This window comes from Astyanax mexicanus, chromosome 19, assembly GCF_023375975.1.
Source record: "Astyanax mexicanus isolate ESR-SI-001 chromosome 19, AstMex3_surface, whole genome shotgun sequence".
Taxonomy (NCBI): domain Eukaryota; kingdom Metazoa; phylum Chordata; class Actinopteri; order Characiformes; family Acestrorhamphidae; genus Astyanax; species Astyanax mexicanus.
Window position 1 is genome coordinate 9,760,114 of NC_064426.1, and position 19,251 is coordinate 9,779,364.

A 19,251-nucleotide genomic window follows, 5' to 3' on the forward strand; every position below is an offset into this window, starting at 1 on the left:
GGTCTAAGAGAATGACTGAAGAATGTCTGGCCAACTGTTTGTGAAGCTGAAACGAACTTGGGTTCTGCAGCAGGACAATGATCTAAAACACACCAGCAAGTCCACCTCTGAATGGCTAAAGAAAAACAAAATGAAGACTTTGATGAGGATTGAGTGGCCTAGTCAAAGTCCTGACCTAAACATTATTGAGATGCTGTGGCATGATCTTAAAAAGGCTGTTCATACTCGAAAAACCCTCCAATGTGGTGGAATTACAATAATTCTGTAAAGAAAAGTGGAACTGTGAAACTGCAAATTAAAACTATAAAGTTGATTACAGCTTGATTGCAGTTGTTGCTGCTAAAGGTGCCCAAACAGTTATTAGATTTAGGGGTCAAACTCTTTTCCACACAGGGCCATGTAGGTTTGAATTATTTTCTCCCTTAAGAATAAAAAATCTAATTTAAAAACTGCATTTTGAGTTAACTTGTGTTGTCTTTTACTATCATTTCAATTTGTTTGATGATCTGAAAAATTAAAAAGTAACAAACAAATAAATGCAAATAAATAAGTAATGATTTTTTTCACAAATTTTTACACCACTGTAGGTGTGAAATTGTTAAGCATGACAGTGATTTGTTTTACAGTGCCCTACATGTGCATTTCCACATGAAATTCTCTTAAAGTATTCACAAAACATTACAAGTTTTGTAATGACTTTTTGACAAAGCATTTAAATAATATTAAAGGTGCCATAGAGTGCACAGAGTATTTAAAGTTATTTGATGTGTAAAAGTATGTATATAACTTAAGCTGAGATAACAATAATAATAATTCGGACGCATTTTAAAAAGCCTATTTACAACCCTGTTATTTTGGTTTAGAGTAAAACTTGATGGTTACTGAATCAGTTTCTCTGATTTTGCTATTTATAGGTATGTATTTGAGGAAAATGATCATTGTTGTTTTATTCTATAAACTACAGACAACATTTCTCCCAAATTTCAAATCAAAATATTGTAAATAAGAGCATTTATTTGCAGAAAATGAGAAATGGCTGAAATAACAAAAAAGATGCAGAGCTTTCAACCCTCAAATTATGCAAAAACAAGTTTATATTTATAAAGTTTTAAGAGTTCAGAAATCAGTATTTGGTGAAATAGCCCTGTTTTTTAATCACAGTTTGCAACCTGGCATGTTCTCCTCCACCAGTCTTACACGCTGCTTTTGGATAACTTTATGCCTCTCCTCATGCAAAAAGCTTGGTTTAATGGCTTTTGATCATCCATCTTCCTGGTTTGTGTTTGTAATTTGGTAATATCAAATATTATTTTTAGATGCCCTCTTTTTTTCATAGCTGCATTTTCCATGAGTTTAATACTTTGACTTATTTAATATGTTTTATGTGCTGCATCAGTATTTGTTACAATTATAAAAAAAAATTTTTAGAATCATTCCAGACCATAGACTGTGTACACATATAGACTTTTTGACAGTCTCTAAAGCCAGTGCGGTAGATGCTCTGCACTGTCAAGGATTCAAAGAGACTTTGTCATTCTCATCACGTGGTACAAGTCAAGTCAAGTAGTTTTATTGTCAATACTGCCTATGTACAGGACATACAGAGAATTGAAATTACGTTACTCTCCTTCCCAATTTTACAGCAAGTACAGATAATAGATATAATAAAGGAGAATGGGAGACACTATGTGTACAATACAGCAGGGACACAAATAGACATACATGAGACAAAAACAAGGTGCAGTAGTGTGGGGGAGGAATAGATATATAAATATAAGTAAATAAGTAAAAGATATTATAGATATATAATGGGAATCTCAAGATCCAGTTCCACCCAAAGAGCAATTATGTAGATAGAATAATAAAATATAGAATAAAATAGATTAGGATAAATAGACGTAATATATATGATACAGTCGGGAAGTAGCAGCATCATAAATTCCAGAGTAAAAGTGAATAAGACACTTTTGTCTATAGCAGCATGAGGATGAGTGTGAATGAATATCATTATAAACTAACATGATAAAGAATGGTGAAGAATCTGATCATAATTGAGTGAATCAAGAGATCAAGATCCTATTAGAAGACCTCGCTGCTCCCGTTCTGCTCTAACTTTCCACTGCTTTCTAACACAGTACTGTACTTTTACTTTCAGTACTTTAGTAATACATTTTACGATAAATTACTTGCAGTACTACAAACAAATGTTAAATACTTGTGAGACATCATGGTTAAATAAGTTTAAACAAATAAATAAATACCTGTCACATCTCTAGCACGTGGTGGATGGCCACTGAGTAATTTCAACACAATACAAAATATTAGATGGGGCCCTCTAGTGGTACAGTTGTAAATATACAATAGGTATTTCCTAAAGTGCTTTGGTTAGAAAGTTAAAACTTTTATTATTAATTCCTGCTGAATGATGTGTGTAATTGGTATAACTGATATAATGGATATGTTCCACTTTGTATAAAAAAGTGTTAATACAGTCTTATAAAACCTTCTTATAGGAGATTTAACGCACCTAATGCAGTAAGTATGATTACATGCATTTGGGTCTGAGAAACTAAATAATATTGTCTATTATTCTGATCTCGTTCTATTTTAGGATATCAGAGAAGTGTCCAGACAAATTTGGAAGCAGATCTCACGTCAGTTTCTCAACCTGTGGGGCGTGAAGTTCTCTGTAGTGACTTGCAGGCCAATCCTCAGAGGTAGGCAGTAAATTGGTTTACAGGTATTCAAAGTACCCGTTTCTTTTTATTTATAGAGTACATTTTATTTTAAGCTACATATACACTGATGTGTTCCCTCAGGGAATGGCTTGTAAAGACCCAAACTTAAAAGTCTTAGTTAGTTTTAACACTGGCCAGTGTGCCCCCTGTCGATGCAACGTAAATGATGGGAGTTTGAATAAGGTCTGATAGTGGGTACCAAGCAGATTAGACATTAATTCTTGAAGCATTTATCGTTACGCGATCCACAATTCTCAAAAGTTTACTGTAACATGGGTTGTATTAATGGTGTTCAGCGACATTTGTCTAGAATTGTTTGTACAAACAGACCACATCCACATTAAATTCTCTAGGCCTCTCACACACAGTTTAGTTCTAATGACTTTTTTCATGTCAGTATAGTATTCTTTCAGACAGCCAAATCAGAAATATACTTATGGGGCATGACTTGGGCATATTGTATAGACATATATTTTAAATGTTTATTTATATAATTCAGCCCCTGCTAAATTATTTATGTATTTATTAGAAACACCTGTATACATACTTATTCATCTAATTATCATATAGTGCCAGTGCAGAGCATAAAATCATGTAGATCAGGGGTCACTAATAGGCGGACCGCTGTCCGGGTCCGGATTGGACAACGTCTGGGTCCGGACCCGGACAGCGGTCCGCCTATTAGTGACCGATAAACTACTGAGAAGGATTTAATTCTGATAGTGTTCATTTAAAGCGGCGGAACGTTTATTGTCTTTACGGTTTACGTGCTTTACAGCGGAGTAAACTCACAGACCAATCACGTGTGCTGTAAGATCACCAAACGCTCTCCTCTACCAATCAGATCTGTACAGATGCGAGAGCGCCGAGCCACACAGGCGAAGCAGGCGGTGAGAAGTGGGAGAATAAAGCGAGAAAAGCTAATACAGATGGTGCGCACCAGAAAAAAAAACATTAAAATACTACCTTTAAAAAACATACTAGTACTAGTGTTACTTGGGGGAATTACTGAGAAGTGCAAAATATGCAAAATATTCCACTTTACTCCACCTGATCAGAACTCAGCAAGAAAAAAAACTCCCTCGCTCGCAGGCGCTGGCTGCGTCCAGAAACCCCAAAAGTGTCTCCTTTTTCCTACCGATCCTCCTCCTCTCCTCCGTGACCCGGAAACTGATTTCGTGAGGCCATCTTGCCGCCTGTCCGAATACCGTAGGAGACGAAAGAAGCCGCTTAAAATCCACCTGTAGTAGCCTTCCAACGGAGGGTACATCAGTGTATCCTACTCCGGAAGACTTTTAAGTATTTTCCAATGACATCACTGCATCCACGCCCACAGAGCACGCGAAAATGGGGAAGGCAACGCCCAAATATACGTTATAAACAAAATAATTAACTAGGTTCCTTATCTAATTAAACAGTCCTTAAAGCAGTAATATAATTTATAGTTTAGATAAACTGTATGCTCAGTAAAACTATATTCATGACCCTATGTGTATCATGTTATACATATAAAAACATATATTATTTATAATATATATATATATATATATATATATATATATATATATATATATATATATATATATATATATATATATATATATATATAATTTTAATTAATTCATTTATTTACTTATTTATTTTAACTTAAGGACTGATGAGGAAACTGAATCCCTCATAAGGCTGAGGTCAGACAGGGCTGCCAGAGTCACTGGTCAGAGATGCGGCCTAAAATGCGTCTGGGAGTAAACAGGATTTTATTGGAATATCTGAATTTTTAGCTGTGTGTGATAGTAATGTTCTGAAACGTGCTGAAAGTGAGCGTTGTGATTGGCTCAGTTCAACGGTAGTCAACGTCCTATCTAAAAGGGATCAGCTGTCCCATTTCCCCAATTATAGCTCCTTCCCTCCATTCCTCCTCCTCCTCTCCTCTCCTCGATTCCTCCACCTTCTTCCGGGGTAGGAGAGGAGGAGTAGCAAAAGTTTCTGGACGCAGCCGCTCTCTCTCTACTCCCAAAACAACCTTACCTCAAAACTAAGGCAACCCCCAGGGGACAAAAAGCATTGGCAACTTCCCCCATCAGTTTTACCCCCAACATAATGAAGTCTGATACAGTAATAATATTAAATAAAATAAAACTGCTGTTTTTTTTTTAAAAAGCTGATATTTTGGCCGAGTTCAGCAAACATTTCTCCATATATTTTACGATTTATCATTCATGTAATTATCATGACAGGCAGGCCTAAATCTAATATAAATACAATTAAATAGAATAAATATAACACTTTGAAACAAAGTTAACATACACATTCACATTAATATACTCGATAAATGTACTAGTATGTGTAATTTGTTTTGTCTTTCAGTTGTTGATGACATACAACCCTGACAGAACTATTAGGCTTCTTCAGTATACAGTTTATAATTTTGATTCATAACGCACGTTAAAAATGGCGACGATCCGGACCTTGGCCTGGCGAAATATTCTCGAACTGGACCGTACTGAATTCTAATTAAATACCCCTGATTAGATCATGTGGACCAGCAGCTTCAGGTAGTCTTTACATCAACTATGAAATTGGTTTGAAAAATGTAATGTCAGTGATTTTGTGAATTACATGATTGTCATTTGTTTTAATATTTCTAGAACTGATATCTCCTGTAATTTTCAGCACAACAGTCTCTAGAGTTTACTCTGAAGGGAGAAAAGAAGTAAACTACTCCAGTGAGCAAAAGATCTGCAGAAAAAAATACCACCTTCTTGATGACTGAAGTCAATGAAGAACGGAAAGGCTGGATGGAGCCAACAGAAAAGTTGTAGCTTTCAGATATCGCCTCTGTACAATTATAATGATCAGCAAAGCATCACAAAAGACATATGTGCAACCTTTGAGGCAAATTGCCTTCAACAGCAGTCAAAACCATGTCAGGCTTCAATTCTGTTCTAGAACAGAAAGCTGAGGCTGCAGTTGGCACAGACTCACAAAATTGGACAAATGAAAACTGAAAAAATGTAGTCTGGTCTGATTAATCTGGACTGCTATATGGTCACAGATGGTACATGTTTTGGTACCAACAGCTTGAATTCATGGACCCAACCTGACTGGTGCCAACAGTTCAGGCATGTTCCCTTCCCACTGTAGACTCTTTAAAATGCTATAATCTATTTAAGTATTGTTGCTGACCATGTGTATCCCCTTATGACCACAGCTGACCCTTCTTCTATTAACTACTTCCAGCATGAGGATGCACTACAGCGCAAAACAGCTCAAGTTGGTTTTGTGAACATGACAATGAGTCCAGTGTTGTTAAGTGGCCTTTCACAGTCACCAGATGTGAATTCACTAAAACACCTTTGGAATGTAGTAAAATGTAGGAGATTCCCATAATGAACAGTGTACCTGAAAAAAAAATCCTGTTAACGCAGATCAAAATCTCCAAGAAACGTTTTAACCTCTTTTGAAAATAATACCACAGAAAATTGAGGCAGTTTAAAGGGCAGATGGAGGCCCTAATTAACCCTAATGTTACACATAGCTGAGGTCAGTTCTGTTAAGTTACAGCAGACAATATATATATATATAAAAAAAAAAAAAAACAGAAATGTATTATTTATTTATTAATTTTTCTCCTCCCCCCTCATGGAGGGTGGGGTTACATCAGATGATACAGTAGCAAATCTGACTTCACTCAATACAGCTGGTATTCTCACTTTTGCGTATCCCCTGCAAGCCCTTTAATTGGAATTCCAGTTGTAATACAATTACAATTACACACACCACACACACACACACTCACAATGCAGAGAGGAATGACTATGTATGTTCATTATGGAATAACTAAACAGAAGAATGATCACAAACAGAAAAATACAAATAAATAATACAGAAATTTAACATGATCTTCACAAGTCAGGCTGAAGGAGTGGTCGAGCAGATGGTAATATCACAGCATTTCACACTTCATCACTCATCAGATTACGTTTAACGTAAAATGTTGACGTTCTGCAGCAATCCTGTGCAGAATTATCAAAAAATATATTGTCAAGAAGCAACCCACAACTTCAGTGTAGCTGAAAAAAGTGCAGAATATAAAAGAAGCTCAAGAGCAGCAGGGAGAATTCTTCTGAAGACCACCACAGTCCAATATCCTAAACAGTTCTTATTATTTTTACCCCTATTTTTTATTAAATTAAAGACAATTTAAGTTGCATTTCCACCACTGATGCATTCAACATTTGCTGTGCTAGCCAACAACACAACTGGGGTAATGACAGAAAAGAGCGCAATAATGCTCTCTCTGGCTCTGGCTGCTGATGTTAAGGTGGCATCACCCGGGATTCAGACTCGCAATCCTCGGCCCACGCAGTATCACTGTTTTAGTCTGTTGACTAAATGTAAATGAAGGGTCAAATGTAGAAGGTCTGTAAAGATACTTTTACCAATTAAGAACATCACAGAACCGTTTTGTTTCAAACACTGATGAAACACCCTGGTCTACAACCTGCCCCAAGCTGTATTGTTTCATCTGCATATTCACCCAAAGACGGGAAACTCAAGTTTTTATAATAGATGAGTAACACCCAAGCACTAATCAAAAAAAGGTGCTAATCTGACAATTCGGTCATTATGATTTCTGTACATTGTTCTTCTAATCATTCACTCCACATGCCCATATGCTGCAGGTCAGTGAGCTTTACTCGTTAATGCTGTGTGATTTAGTGGAGCAGGAGTCACTGTGGAGTCGGGCAGTACTGCTATCGGTTCTGCTGTTTGGAAGAAATACATCTAAAAAAGAGGAGAAAAAAAATTGTTACAAAATGAAGACTAAGTCTATGTTTACACAGCAGTACATCAAGTGCATATTTTTTCATCACATCTAACTTTTGTAGTAGTTCATGCATCATAACCATGTGTGCAAAAGAACAATGCATATATATATATATATATATATATATATATATATATATATATATATATATATATATATATATATATATATATATATATATATATATATTTTTTTTTTTTTTTTTTTTTTTTTTTTTTTTTGACACTCCAGATGGGCCATCCTGTAAACACATTTGACCCTTTTTTCTTTTTTTATACATATTTTAACATGGAGCAGTTGTGAGACATTTATGAGGTTTACTGCCACTAAAAACCTCACTCATTGCTGTTGTTTATTTCTTTTGCCCATTTTTTTCCTCCTTAACATATAAGTGGCCTCACAGTTTCCGTTTAAACTGAAGAGGCTAAATTTGGCTAATTAGAATTTGTGAGGAAACAGCAAAAATAACCGATTTGATACAGCTACGGGCATTTATTTGATTTGTGTAAAGTTGTAGTGAGTTACCTTGCAACCGATGGCCAGCAGTGCATGGAGCAACACTATGGCTGCCATGGAGACAAAAGCTGTCGTCTTGGTGTCATCCCGCACAACCGGCCAGAAGGTGATGACCAACACTGATCCCGAGATCACCATGGCAACCAGGATCAAGAGCCACTGAAGCCATCCAAAAGGAATGATCCATAATATCTTTAAAACAGAAGCAGAGAGAAAGTCAGTGTTCTGTTCACTGTTGATACATATTAATATGTAATGTTGGTACAGTTTATGAAGGGCTTACTGTTTAAGCTTTCTAAGCTGAGTATCCACATTATTAGTATACATAGCATGTACATTATTTACACCATATATGCTATGTACAGTATGATTTGAGTTGTTTTTCTGCAGCAGAATGTACAACATAAATCTTAATTAGAATCTGGTTTTTATTTTGGGGAAGTGAAAGTTAAACATACATGGTTACAAATATACATAGATCCATTTTGATCATTATTTTAGAGGTGATCTGAAATAATGGCTAATCTGCCATTTTGGGCTTTATAATAAAAGTCATATGGCATATTATTAAAACATACAAAAATGTCAATGACCATTCTATATTTTATTTAATTTGGACTATTTTACCTTGATCTTACTTTGATTAGGTTAAATGTGCTTAATTTAGATTAATTAAGCAGAGAGCATTTGTTGTATTAATTTATTTATCACCTGAATATATGTTATTGTGAACCAGATTCTATTTGTTTTTCTATTGAAAGTTGTATAATGTAAAAGAAATTCCAATATTGCCATAACAATTACGCAAACTTTCAACTACAACTACATCACACTCTGTCAAGCCATATTCAAACAGGCTAAAATTGAATTTTATTTTATTCAATTCAAACCTTACTTACCTCAATCATATACCTGATTGATTTAATGATTATATCTATATTTACTTATATCATACTTACTGAGGTAGGAATATAAATGAACAGAGAGTATCCGTAGACACACACTGTCTCCAGAAATGAATAGGCACTGGTCTGTCTCTCAGCGTTCTGTCGCCAGGTCATGAAGCCCCACACGCCCAGTGGTACCAGCCATGCATAGAGGAACACAGCCACAGCCGCAACAGTCACTGTCAGAAAACAAAATTAATCATTTTAAACTATGTAAACTCATAGGGTTGCCTACAAGGTGATGACAGAGCTGTTCCCTCCTACTTGCACCTGCTCCTAAAGTCTTTATGTTTCCTCCCGCCTGCTGCACTCCTCCAGTGAATGTTTCCTAGCTTTGCCAAACATTCACACAAAGCAATCCAGACTATTTTTATACACAGTTCCCCAATGGTGGAACAAACTACCTTCGACTTCCAGATCAGGAGCATCCCTCACTAACTTAAAAAAACTCCTGAATGGGGCGATGAGTGGTCCAGCGGTCTGAAACACTGCCACTATGAGCGGGAGGTCAAGCTGCCAGTGCTCAGAGGGAGCAAAATTGGCCCTGCTCCCTCGGGGTGGGTAGATAGCGCTCTCTCCCCACATCACTCCTAGGGTAATGTCTGCAGATGTATCAGAACCGAGTCTCTGCGCTGTCCTTCAAGCGCGCTGGCTGCTCAGCAATGCTGCATCAGCAGCAGCTCGAAAAGAAGAGGTGGCTAACTTCACATGTATCAGAGGAAGCATGTGTTGGTCTTCACCCTCCTGGTGTGTTGGGGCATTACTACTGATAGGGTCCTAATGAGTGGGTTGGGTAATTGACTGTGTAAATTGGGGAGAAAATGAGAAAAATTAGGAAAAAAAAAAAACTCCTGAAGACAGAGCTCTTCAAAGGGCACTTACTCTCCTAACACCTCTAACAACTCACTATTTCTAATCTCATTCCATATTCCACATCTTTTCTTTTTTTGAGATCAATTAAAAATTACAGGTTTGTTCACATAGACTTTAAAAGTATAATCTGTTCTCAGGTATTCTGAAAGAAGCATGGGATCTAAATAATTCTGCTTATTATTCCTTTGCATCTGAATTCTTGCTTACCTCTGTGGAAGTGGGGCCTGTAGTGGTAACGAGGGTTACCCATTTCACTCAGAAATGTAGAGAGGTTTCCACTGATGGCCACGGAAAACACTAGTGTTGCGCATATCCAAAAAGGCCCTGGAAATCAAGAAAATAATGACATTCCTGTGCAATTGATGCTTGTTTTAAAATATTATTTACAATATCTGCTAAAATGTGTTTTGACTGAACACTTTATAAGGAACTGTGCAACTTTACAATAATGCAAAAACCTTAACATCATGCAGACATTGATCAGCAGCTTCAGAATCAGAATGGGTGAAAATGTGATATGTGATTTTTTAGTGTGGCACAATTATTGATGCCCGATTAACTGAGATAATCTGCAGTGGGATTCCAATAATCAGATCTGAATCCAACAGAACACCTTTAGTGTGGCAGAATGGGTGACCTGCAGAATGTTTGTAAGAAAGAAGATTCTAAAAGTATAATGTTTTTAATAAAGTGTTCAGTGAGTGTACATTATTGTTCCTTACCATATAAATCTGGGTTGTTTCTAATGTGATGTTTGACGAAATTCCGGCCTGGCAAAGGCATAACTGAGGCTTTAATTCTATCCAACACCTAAAATCAAACAAGAGCATGACATGATTGACTGATCTTTTTCAGATACATCAATAAAGACAAAATTGGCACCACGCAGGAACACACTTAGCCATACAGTACCAATAGCTAATTTACTGTCTGTCATTTAAATCCATGTTATTGATCAATATAATGAAACTTATATTGATTGTACTTCTGTAGTGATTATTTATCCATCATTGAAAGCATTTACAATAGGTCACAAACATAAATGTTATATAAATTCAAATTAAGTTAAATTTAATTAAATTTTATTTATTGTGTGGTTTACATGATCAAATCTAGCATATTTCAACTTCTGGTATAAATTTAAGGTGATAGCAAGTCATTCTGAAGTAAAATAAAATGCTAATTCTTTTTATTTATTAAATAAATAAAAAAATTTAAGGGGCATTTGTATTCATTTCCCTGTACTGTGGCATTAAATGTGGATGTAATTCCTGCTAATTTTTGTCTGTTTGCACAGATGCCACTGGTGTACAGTGGGTGATAAAGTCTTCTATAAAGTATTCTTAATAAACACAGGACAATGTGGATCGAGGACTGTTTAAAAATCCGTCTGGCTCCCACGCTCAGGTCAGGCGTTAGGTGTTCCCAAGCTGTTCTTCTGAGGTAACACAACATACTGCTATCCTATGACTTTTGGCATGTCAGTGTATACAGAAGGCTTGTATTGATAATACACATTAATATACTCCTAAAGAACTCCATACCTGCATTGTGTCAACATTGAAGAAAGACTGATAGTATTCAAACGTCCAGAAGCCCCCACTTTGTTTTTCACCTCCAAGCAACTGCAAGTAAAGAACAAAACAGGTGTTCAGACACAACATTAGTTCCTGTCAGAACAACTATTAAGAAGTATTAAATGTAGTAATTCTTGATTTCTGCAAAGACAAAGGAGAATAGGGCACATACAGAAAAGAGAAAAGATTATTATTATTCTGTAGTTAAATGAATTTGAGTTCAGCAGCCCTCTAAGCAAACACATATATACAAATTTTCACACTAGTTAATACTGGTCACAAGGTTCTATGTAGCAGTTACAGAATTTACATTTGCCTTATTAATGTGCCCTGTACCTGGCTGTAATGCAGCACCTTTAGTAAATAAGTAAACCAGCTCACAGTGAGATAAAGGCAGGTAAAGGGGGAACTAGAGCAGAAAACAGGTTTTATCTTGCCGAAGTTAAATAATAGTTCAGAACAAGGAAGTGACAAACTGTAAACCCCAAACACTGTTGTTCCTCCTTAAAAAGAAAATCCAGTTGAGCCAAAACCGAGATATGCATTGAACAAATTTCTGAACTGTTTCTTAACCTTAGAAAAGGGCTCGCCCAAAGGGCAGAGAGTTTAGAAATTAGGCTTAAAGGGTTAATTTTATCCCCACTTGCCAGGCTACAAATTTCTCAGCTTTGTAACCCCACAATGTGCCGAAAAGACACTGAAAGCACACAGAGATGATTGCAACATTTTCTGGTATGCCTGTTTGTGTTACAGTGCTAAAACAAAGCTATTCTACATGGCTCACTTGAGATGTCTCGGCGATGTAAACCAGCCAATTAGTGAAGGGTTCATCTTTTTTTAAGGGGCACCATAAGCCAAGGCTAAATTGTAAATTGATGAAAGATCCAATTTGAGCATTTTAGCCCTATATTACATTGCACCTTTTGGCATCCTTGGGCAAGACACTTGCAAGGCTTGCCTACTTGTGGAAAATATGTAATAAAAAAAATAATAATAAAAAAAAGAGAGAGTGTCTGCACCATGCTTTCCTGTAAATATGCATTAAGTTGATAAAAGCACCTCTGAGCTCTCCTGCTGATTCTCCTCATCATCTGACAGGTCCAGCTTAACATCCCCTGCAGGTGCAGTAGTGCTGGAGTTGGTGATACTGAGCGTGGAGGCACCGGGGTCAGCGGCCAGTAAATCTGTGGCCTCCTCGAATTCTGCATTGGTTTACAAAAGGTAAAAGAGTGAGGAAGGAGGAGACATGCAAGAACATCTGAACAGTTTACTTACTGAACAGAAGTACCAACCTTGAAATCTCAAATCGTCAGGACTCGCCATGGTAGATCACAGAAATGACTGAAGAAAAAAGAAACATATCACAAGAACACCAACAAGGTCACTATAAATGTTTCGGCATAAAAATCTAAATAATTTTTTAAATGTCAAACTATAAACACATTTATTAGTAAGACCGGTAGAACTACTGCATACAACTTTACTGGAGGCTCACAGACTGCTCAAAACATTTAACTTCTGAACAAATAAAAATGGCAATTATATTGTGAACTACACACAAATAAATATGTGCTGTTAAGTGGTCATCCAAGGCATATTATTGCATAATATATTGTTTTAGTATAATCATAACAGTGTGCACATGCACAATCGTCACATTGTATGTCACATGCAGTGTCATGTAAAGCAAATTAAACCATACAGGAGATGCTAGAACTTCCTTGGTACAAAAAATAAATAACTTAAACATAAAAAATAAAGTAATAAACGCCAATACATTTATTTTTTTTCCAATATTTGATACAGAGAGAACACTGTTAGTATCATAAGATGTTAAATCACTGATTTTAGGAAAAATCGATGTTTAATATCACAACATACAGTACATATCAAAACAATAACATACTGCAGTGTTATATTTTTTCTTATCATACTAAATGTGGTAGTTGTTCAAAATGAATGTGTTCAGCTACCAAATATCAGATGTTAGTTAATTACAGTACATGTTTAGCTTATCTTCTAATTTCTTTATCTAAATATTCTGTTCCAACTTAAAACAGTGTAACTGCTAAAGCACTTAAGGTGGAAAGGGTATATTAGTAGCTCACAGTTGTAACACTAACTAGCTGTTTAATTTGATAAGAAAAGCTACTGCCAAGCTCTGCGTGTTTAAGAACAGCTGAATCAACACACTGCAGACCCCAGTCAGGACCCGCAGCTGCTGCAGGTTTAAGGTGGAACTGACAGAAGGTGAGGAACAGGGGAAGGTAATGAGCTCGTGTCGGGGTGATGAAGCGGTTAGTCGGGTTAGTTGTGAGGCGGTTAGCCTCCTCTTACCAGCGGTCAGTCAGTGCTGCATCAGCTCTCCCACCATTAACGCTGCCTCTGCTCTTCACTAACGGTCACCAGGCTCCTCAGCAGTGACAGCGCTGCTGCCGGGACTCAGACAGCGCTACAGCCGCCGCCTCTGAACCGCCACGACCGGGTTAAAGTCGGGTACAAAACAACTCAGTTAATTCAGTGAAATCTCACGCAGCTGTGGGTTTATCCCGCCGTGCTCCACGTCACCCTCCCAGCGACAGAGTTCCTGCGTGTGTCAAAATAAGGTCACGTGACCGGAGCCAAGCCGGAACCTTAAAAAACAAATAATTAAATACCAAACGCGATTTTATTTTAAATCTAAGCATTTTAACTAGTTATTTAGCAGATTTAATAGTTAAATATTTTTTATAATATTTTTTTTTATATTGACTAAAATATAATAAATCTAATTATTGTACTTTTTTTTTTTACTAAAATAATCTTAAGTCGAATTATTAATAAAGCATGAAAACCACGGAAACGGCACATTGTGTATCTGTGGCAGATTACGACGGGTTTTAAGTTTTTAAAATGTTTTGTTCTGTGTTCAGAATCAGAAATCTGTAAGTTAACTGTTTTTGTAGCAGAGAGCTTATACAGAGGAGAATACCCACTTATTAATCTCTTCTGGATTTGACAGTCCACCAGAGGACGCTCGCGAGTAAATCGTATACATATACGCATATATATTAACACATAACTATATAAAATGTTTCAAGCTTTTAAACTTAATTTATAAGCCTTTTAAATGTGCTTTGACTAAATGTGCTTTGTAAATCCAGTGTTAGCACACCAATCAGTTAGCACACAGTAACAGTAATGCTAGCAAAAAGGAGATACAATCCTTTACACCTATACTTTAAAATCCATATCCCCTGATCGCAAAATTAAAACCTAATTTTTAAAAAAGGAAGAAAAAAACTGACAGAGAAAAATCAGAGTGGAACGTAAAAACCGTTGATATGGTCCCCCTATCGGACCACCAACTCCAAACCACGCCAGAGCTGGTTTAGAGCAAGCCTATCTACTTCCGCTCTCCTCCGTTATCAGAAAATAAGGGATAACCGCTAGAGGGAGCCTGCGAGTGAGCCATAAATAAAGGGAGGGGGGTTGAATGGTTAAAAACTCGGTAAAAACGATCATTAACTACGTGTCCAGGATATTGCTTAAATTTCGTAATTTCGTAATTTGAACAACAGATTTGGTAGCATCACTGCTACAGAAGTGCTGAAGTAACAGCCAGCACATGTTTTAAATGTTTCCAAGTGGACTTTAAAAGTTTGTATTTGGCATTAACATTTGATATGTTGAGGAACTAATCACATTTTTCGGTTTAAAAATTTAGCAAACATTTACAATCTGAACCTATTCATTTAGGACTCGGGAGCGCCCTCTGGTGGTCTGACATAAAGAGGTTTTAAAGTGGTCTACAGGTTCTTTGACCGAGCCTGCGCCATTTCGGCTCAGTGGTTTCGCCAGTGGGCGTGTTGTGTGGGGGGGCCGTGTGGAAACAGAGCCGGCGGTATCGGTTCCGGTTGAGTTGAGAGCACTGAGCCGCTGATCAGCGTGTGTTCGGACTGTCATGGCTGCCTCGTGTGTTTTCAGGAGGCTCTGCTCCACCGCAGCGGAGGCTCAGGGCAAGGGCAGCCGGTGGGAGAGGCTGAAGAGCGGCCGCGTGGGTGAGCGCTTTACCTACCGAGACATACAGATTAAATATACTCTTTATTATTAACCCGATCAGCAGCTGCTGATCTACTGCAGAACTGGAGAGGAGAAGCAGTCTACTGCCCGACAGTAGAATCAGTTAATTAATATATATAATAATAACATAATATAATTCAGTAGAAACTCTGATCCTTAATTTAATTTTATATTAATTATGCCCAAATGGTGAGAATAAACACATGTTTAACACTAACTGTAGGTCAAAACTGAAATATATGTTCTCCTCTTAACACAAACGCTCTTGCATCTCCATTACCAAGGTCTTTTAGGTTATTAGACACATGAAAGACACACTTCTTTCATTCTTTTTTTTACATTGTAAATTTAATATCGAAGATATATGGATAGATTAATAGATATTAACAAATTATTTTACTTGTAAATTTTAAAAGAAGTGGCACCTTACAGCTTATAGCACATTCAAAACCAGGAGAGAGGATCAGTAAGATGTATCAAAAATGCCATCTAATAAAATCAGGCAAAAAGATCCACTTAGTGTCACATCCTGCTCTTACTGAAGAACAATTGCAGAATATGGTATTCTATATCGGGTTTAATTCACTTTACTATCATTCCTGTTTAGTTTAATTCCACTGGGTCGAAAAAAGTCCAAACAATAGAAGACATTGTGTTAGTAGAAAAATACAACAGTAATGTAATGGAATGTAAAAATGAGATGTATGATTTTCAGCTATGGCTGACAGAAAGAAAATAACACATTTAATAATTAAGTTCACACTGAATTCTCAAACCCTCCACATCCACAGAGGGAGCTATTCACACTGCAGACTGTGCTTACATGACCTAACTAGACTAGAGGCAGAGTAGAGCTCCACTAGTGGTAGAGCACACACCAAACTACTACAAAATAAAATAAAAGTAACATTTTTAAAAACATTTAAAGAGCTAATTTATGTTCTTAATTTATTGTGTTCCACATTCATTTTGGGATACGGTGTCATCGTATGTTGCATTTATGTTCATATTGTGCACTGCTGCAGAAACTGCAGATATCTAGTAGAGTTTAGTAAAGGTTTTGCCCTCTACTCTACACTCTACTTTGGTAGGAGTATTAAAAGTAGACATGTTAATTAACCATTAAAAATCAATATTTTTGGTTTTCATATGTTTTGCTATTATAAAATCCTATTCCAGTAAAACCAGTTAAAATGTCCTTTTTGCAGGTGTGTGGTGCCGTAGTCTTTTGGGTGACTACAAGGAGGCCTGCCGGGAGGTGGTTGTTGGAGCACGGGAGCGTCCCTTTAAAGCCTCAGCTTACGCGGTCCTGCTGGGGGGGGCGTATTTCTGTTATCGAACAAATCCAGATGACACGTCCTTCCAGACTGATCTGCTAGAAACCTCCAATAAACTGGCCCTTCTGTCACCATGGATACGAAGCGGGATGTCAGATGGTCACGTGCAGAACCTGGTGAGGCTGCGTAATGAAGGTCGACTGCGCTACCTTAGTCTGGGCGTGGCCTCGGTGACCTACGTGGTGAGCTACGACCCTGAGAGCAGCCTGTACGAGGCTCAGTGCTCGGCTCTGTCTGTGCCCTGGGCAGAGCTGCCCGGGCGCATGCTGGACGTGGGCTTCGCTGGACGCTGGTGGGTACTGCACCAGAAGATGAAGGACTATGACATTAACGAGGAAGAGTTTAAGCATCTCTCTCCGGCTTTGGTGGCCACAGCTCCCCCTTCAGTGCAGGAGACTGAGAGGAATGAGAGACTGCACAGAGATTCGTTGAAGGCGCTGGTGATGGAGGTAGAGGAGGAAACGGCAGATGGTGCAGTGAGTGTACAGAAAGAGGGGGAGATCGTGGCGAAAGGATGAGAGAAAACTGTGTAAGAACAGATGCACCTAAGCGTTGATGTGCTTCACTAAAGGACGTGTGCTGGCATGGACATATGGACTGGAGGCATGTCACATATGATCAGATAAATCTGTGAGCAGCAGCCCGGAAGGGAAAGCGCATTTCTCTGGACATGGACTTCAGTTTATATAGTGTTGTTGGAATTCTGGGACAAAAAATGTCATGTATTGCTATACTGTATGTTAATACTTTAATCTTAAAACTAAAGGTGCTACAAAATTGTTATTCAAGGCTCAGCAAAATATTTTTTTTTTTTTTGACAAAACCTTGGTGAGGTGGTGTGTTGGTAGAGACGTGGGCCTGTTCCTTGCTACTAATTTGTGCATCTCCAGTGAGATTAACCATTTTTTGAAAATATATGAATGTAAAATATAAAGTAAAATGATTTGGTAAAGAACTTTAACCCTGATTTAACACTGGCAGGCCACAGAGCAGGCCACAACGTCATTTCTTATAGGAAGGTTTATGATTTTTTTTGTGTGTGTTTAAGTGTTTTTACCTGAGGGTCCCCAGATTCTGCTCTGTGAACATTTTGTTTCTCCAATATTTCATTCATATTCTGAGCAGAGCGGTTTTGAACATGACGGAGAGGCTCAGCACAGCTGATTCTTCTTTGCCCGTTTATATGATGCATTTTTGCACAAATACAGGGACAATTTGCAGAAAATTAAAGTGTTAATGAAAGTAGCAGATGAGCTTGCTACATTAGCCAGCATGCTAACCAGTCATGTTGATACAGGCCCTGATACACAGCCACACTTGACAGCACAAGCAGTCTTAAACACACTCACAAGAGACAAATTTGAGTGATGCGAGTGACCATAACTTATTCAAACCTAAATCAGCTTCTTTACACTCACATCTCTTGCAGAAATGTACATTAAAATCTTTATAGAACTAAAATGAACTAAATGTTTCTTCTATGGCATCACTTGAACCCTTTTGTAGCACCTTTTATTTTTTAGGAGTGCTGGTGAAATATGAAATGTTTGGCATAGTCTGTGAAGATGAACTGAATCAATAAACATTATTGTTATTTTGTAGTCACTGTCACTTTTGATTATGTAAGGCTGCATTCCATTTGAACTCCCATGTCAGAATTTTCTAGTTCCAAGACGGACTTCCAATTATCAAAATGATAAAAGCTCCACCAACCCTGAGTTAGGAATCCAAGATGGCTGCCCTGTACATCAGTAGAAGTAAAAGCAGTAATATATACTGCTTGTTGTCACTTCTATCTATCTGTCTCATTAAATAAGTTCTATACACAGTACTGCTCAAGTTTTATCTGTAGATCAAATTCCATGTTTAAATCTGCAAAATACTGCATAATGTATTAGGATACAGTGCTAACAACAACCACCTGGGGCTCTATGCTACCTTACACCCTGTCAACAGTCTGTTTTGGAGCCTTGCTTACTAATTTGCATGGTGGTCTGGAAGTGGGGTGTGTTTAGGTAATTTTCTGGCGTATTTCTATTTTGGCATCGAAAAACACAGGTGCTCCACTGACTGAAATAAATCTAGACAACTGTCAACCATCAGAGTCTATTCCCATAGGTGTGCCATGTAAACACACATTGACGCACTACAAAGCGTAAACCTGACTTTTAACTCTACAATGAACAGATTTAAGTAAATAAGCTGCTGGCTTACCTTCACAGTGTGAACTCACAGTGTGAAAACACAGTTCAGTATTCTCTGCTGAGACGCACAAAGCGCCGTGCTATAAAGATTCAAACGCGCCAAAGTCAGAGCTCATCTGCATCTTAAAGGAAATGACAAGTGATACACTGATTGGTTTATTTCACA

The 19,251-nt window shown here is 37.5% G+C and overlaps 2 protein-coding genes across 2 annotated transcripts; one reads left to right on the forward strand and one right to left on the reverse strand.

Moving 5' to 3' along the window:
• Positions 1-6,339: 6,339 nt before the first annotated feature.
• yipf2 (Yip1 domain family, member 2) lies at positions 6,340-14,072 on the reverse strand. Its single transcript, XM_022671829.2, has 9 exons — positions 13,820-14,072; positions 12,775-12,823; positions 12,542-12,684; positions 11,450-11,530; positions 10,628-10,715; positions 10,113-10,229; positions 9,045-9,211; positions 8,095-8,277; positions 6,340-7,526 (listed from the first exon to the last, which is right to left on the reverse strand). Exons 2-9 carry the CDS (start codon positions 12,803-12,805, stop codon positions 7,425-7,427), a joined length of 912 nt encoding a protein of 303 aa, XP_022527550.1. The 5' UTR covers positions 12,806-12,823; positions 13,820-14,072; the 3' UTR covers positions 6,340-7,424.
• Positions 14,073-15,333: 1,261 nt separating this feature from the next.
• timm29 (translocase of inner mitochondrial membrane 29) lies at positions 15,334-18,482 on the forward strand. The gene is made up of 2 exons (XM_022671837.2): positions 15,334-15,522; positions 16,753-18,482. The coding sequence occupies exons 1-2, from the start codon at positions 15,426-15,428 to the stop codon at positions 17,397-17,399; spliced, it is 744 nt and encodes a 247-aa protein (XP_022527558.1). The 5' UTR covers positions 15,334-15,425; the 3' UTR covers positions 17,400-18,482.
• Positions 18,483-19,251: the final 769 nt, after the last annotated feature.

Bases quoted from the DNA above. Each gene is read 5' to 3' on its own strand.
- timm29 (XM_022671837.2), top strand. From the start codon at position 15,426: ATGGCTGCCTCGTGTGTTTTCAGGAGGCTCTGCTCCACCGCAGCGGAG. The intron at 15,523-16,752 runs GTGAGCGCTTTA...TCCTTTTTGCAG, and splicing joins GCTGAAGAGCGGCCGCGTGG to GTGTGTGGTGCCGTAGTCTT.
- yipf2 (XM_022671829.2), bottom strand. From the start codon at position 12,805: ATGGCGAGTCCTGACGATTTGAGATTTCAAG. The intron at 11,531-12,541 runs GTGCTTTTATCA...CTTTACTTGCAG, and splicing joins ATCAGCAGGAGAGCTCAGAG to TTGCTTGGAGGTGAAAAACA. The intron at 9,212-10,112 runs GTAAGCAAGAAT...GTTTTCTGACAG, and splicing joins CAGGCCCCACTTCCACAGAG to TGACTGTTGCGGCTGTGGCT.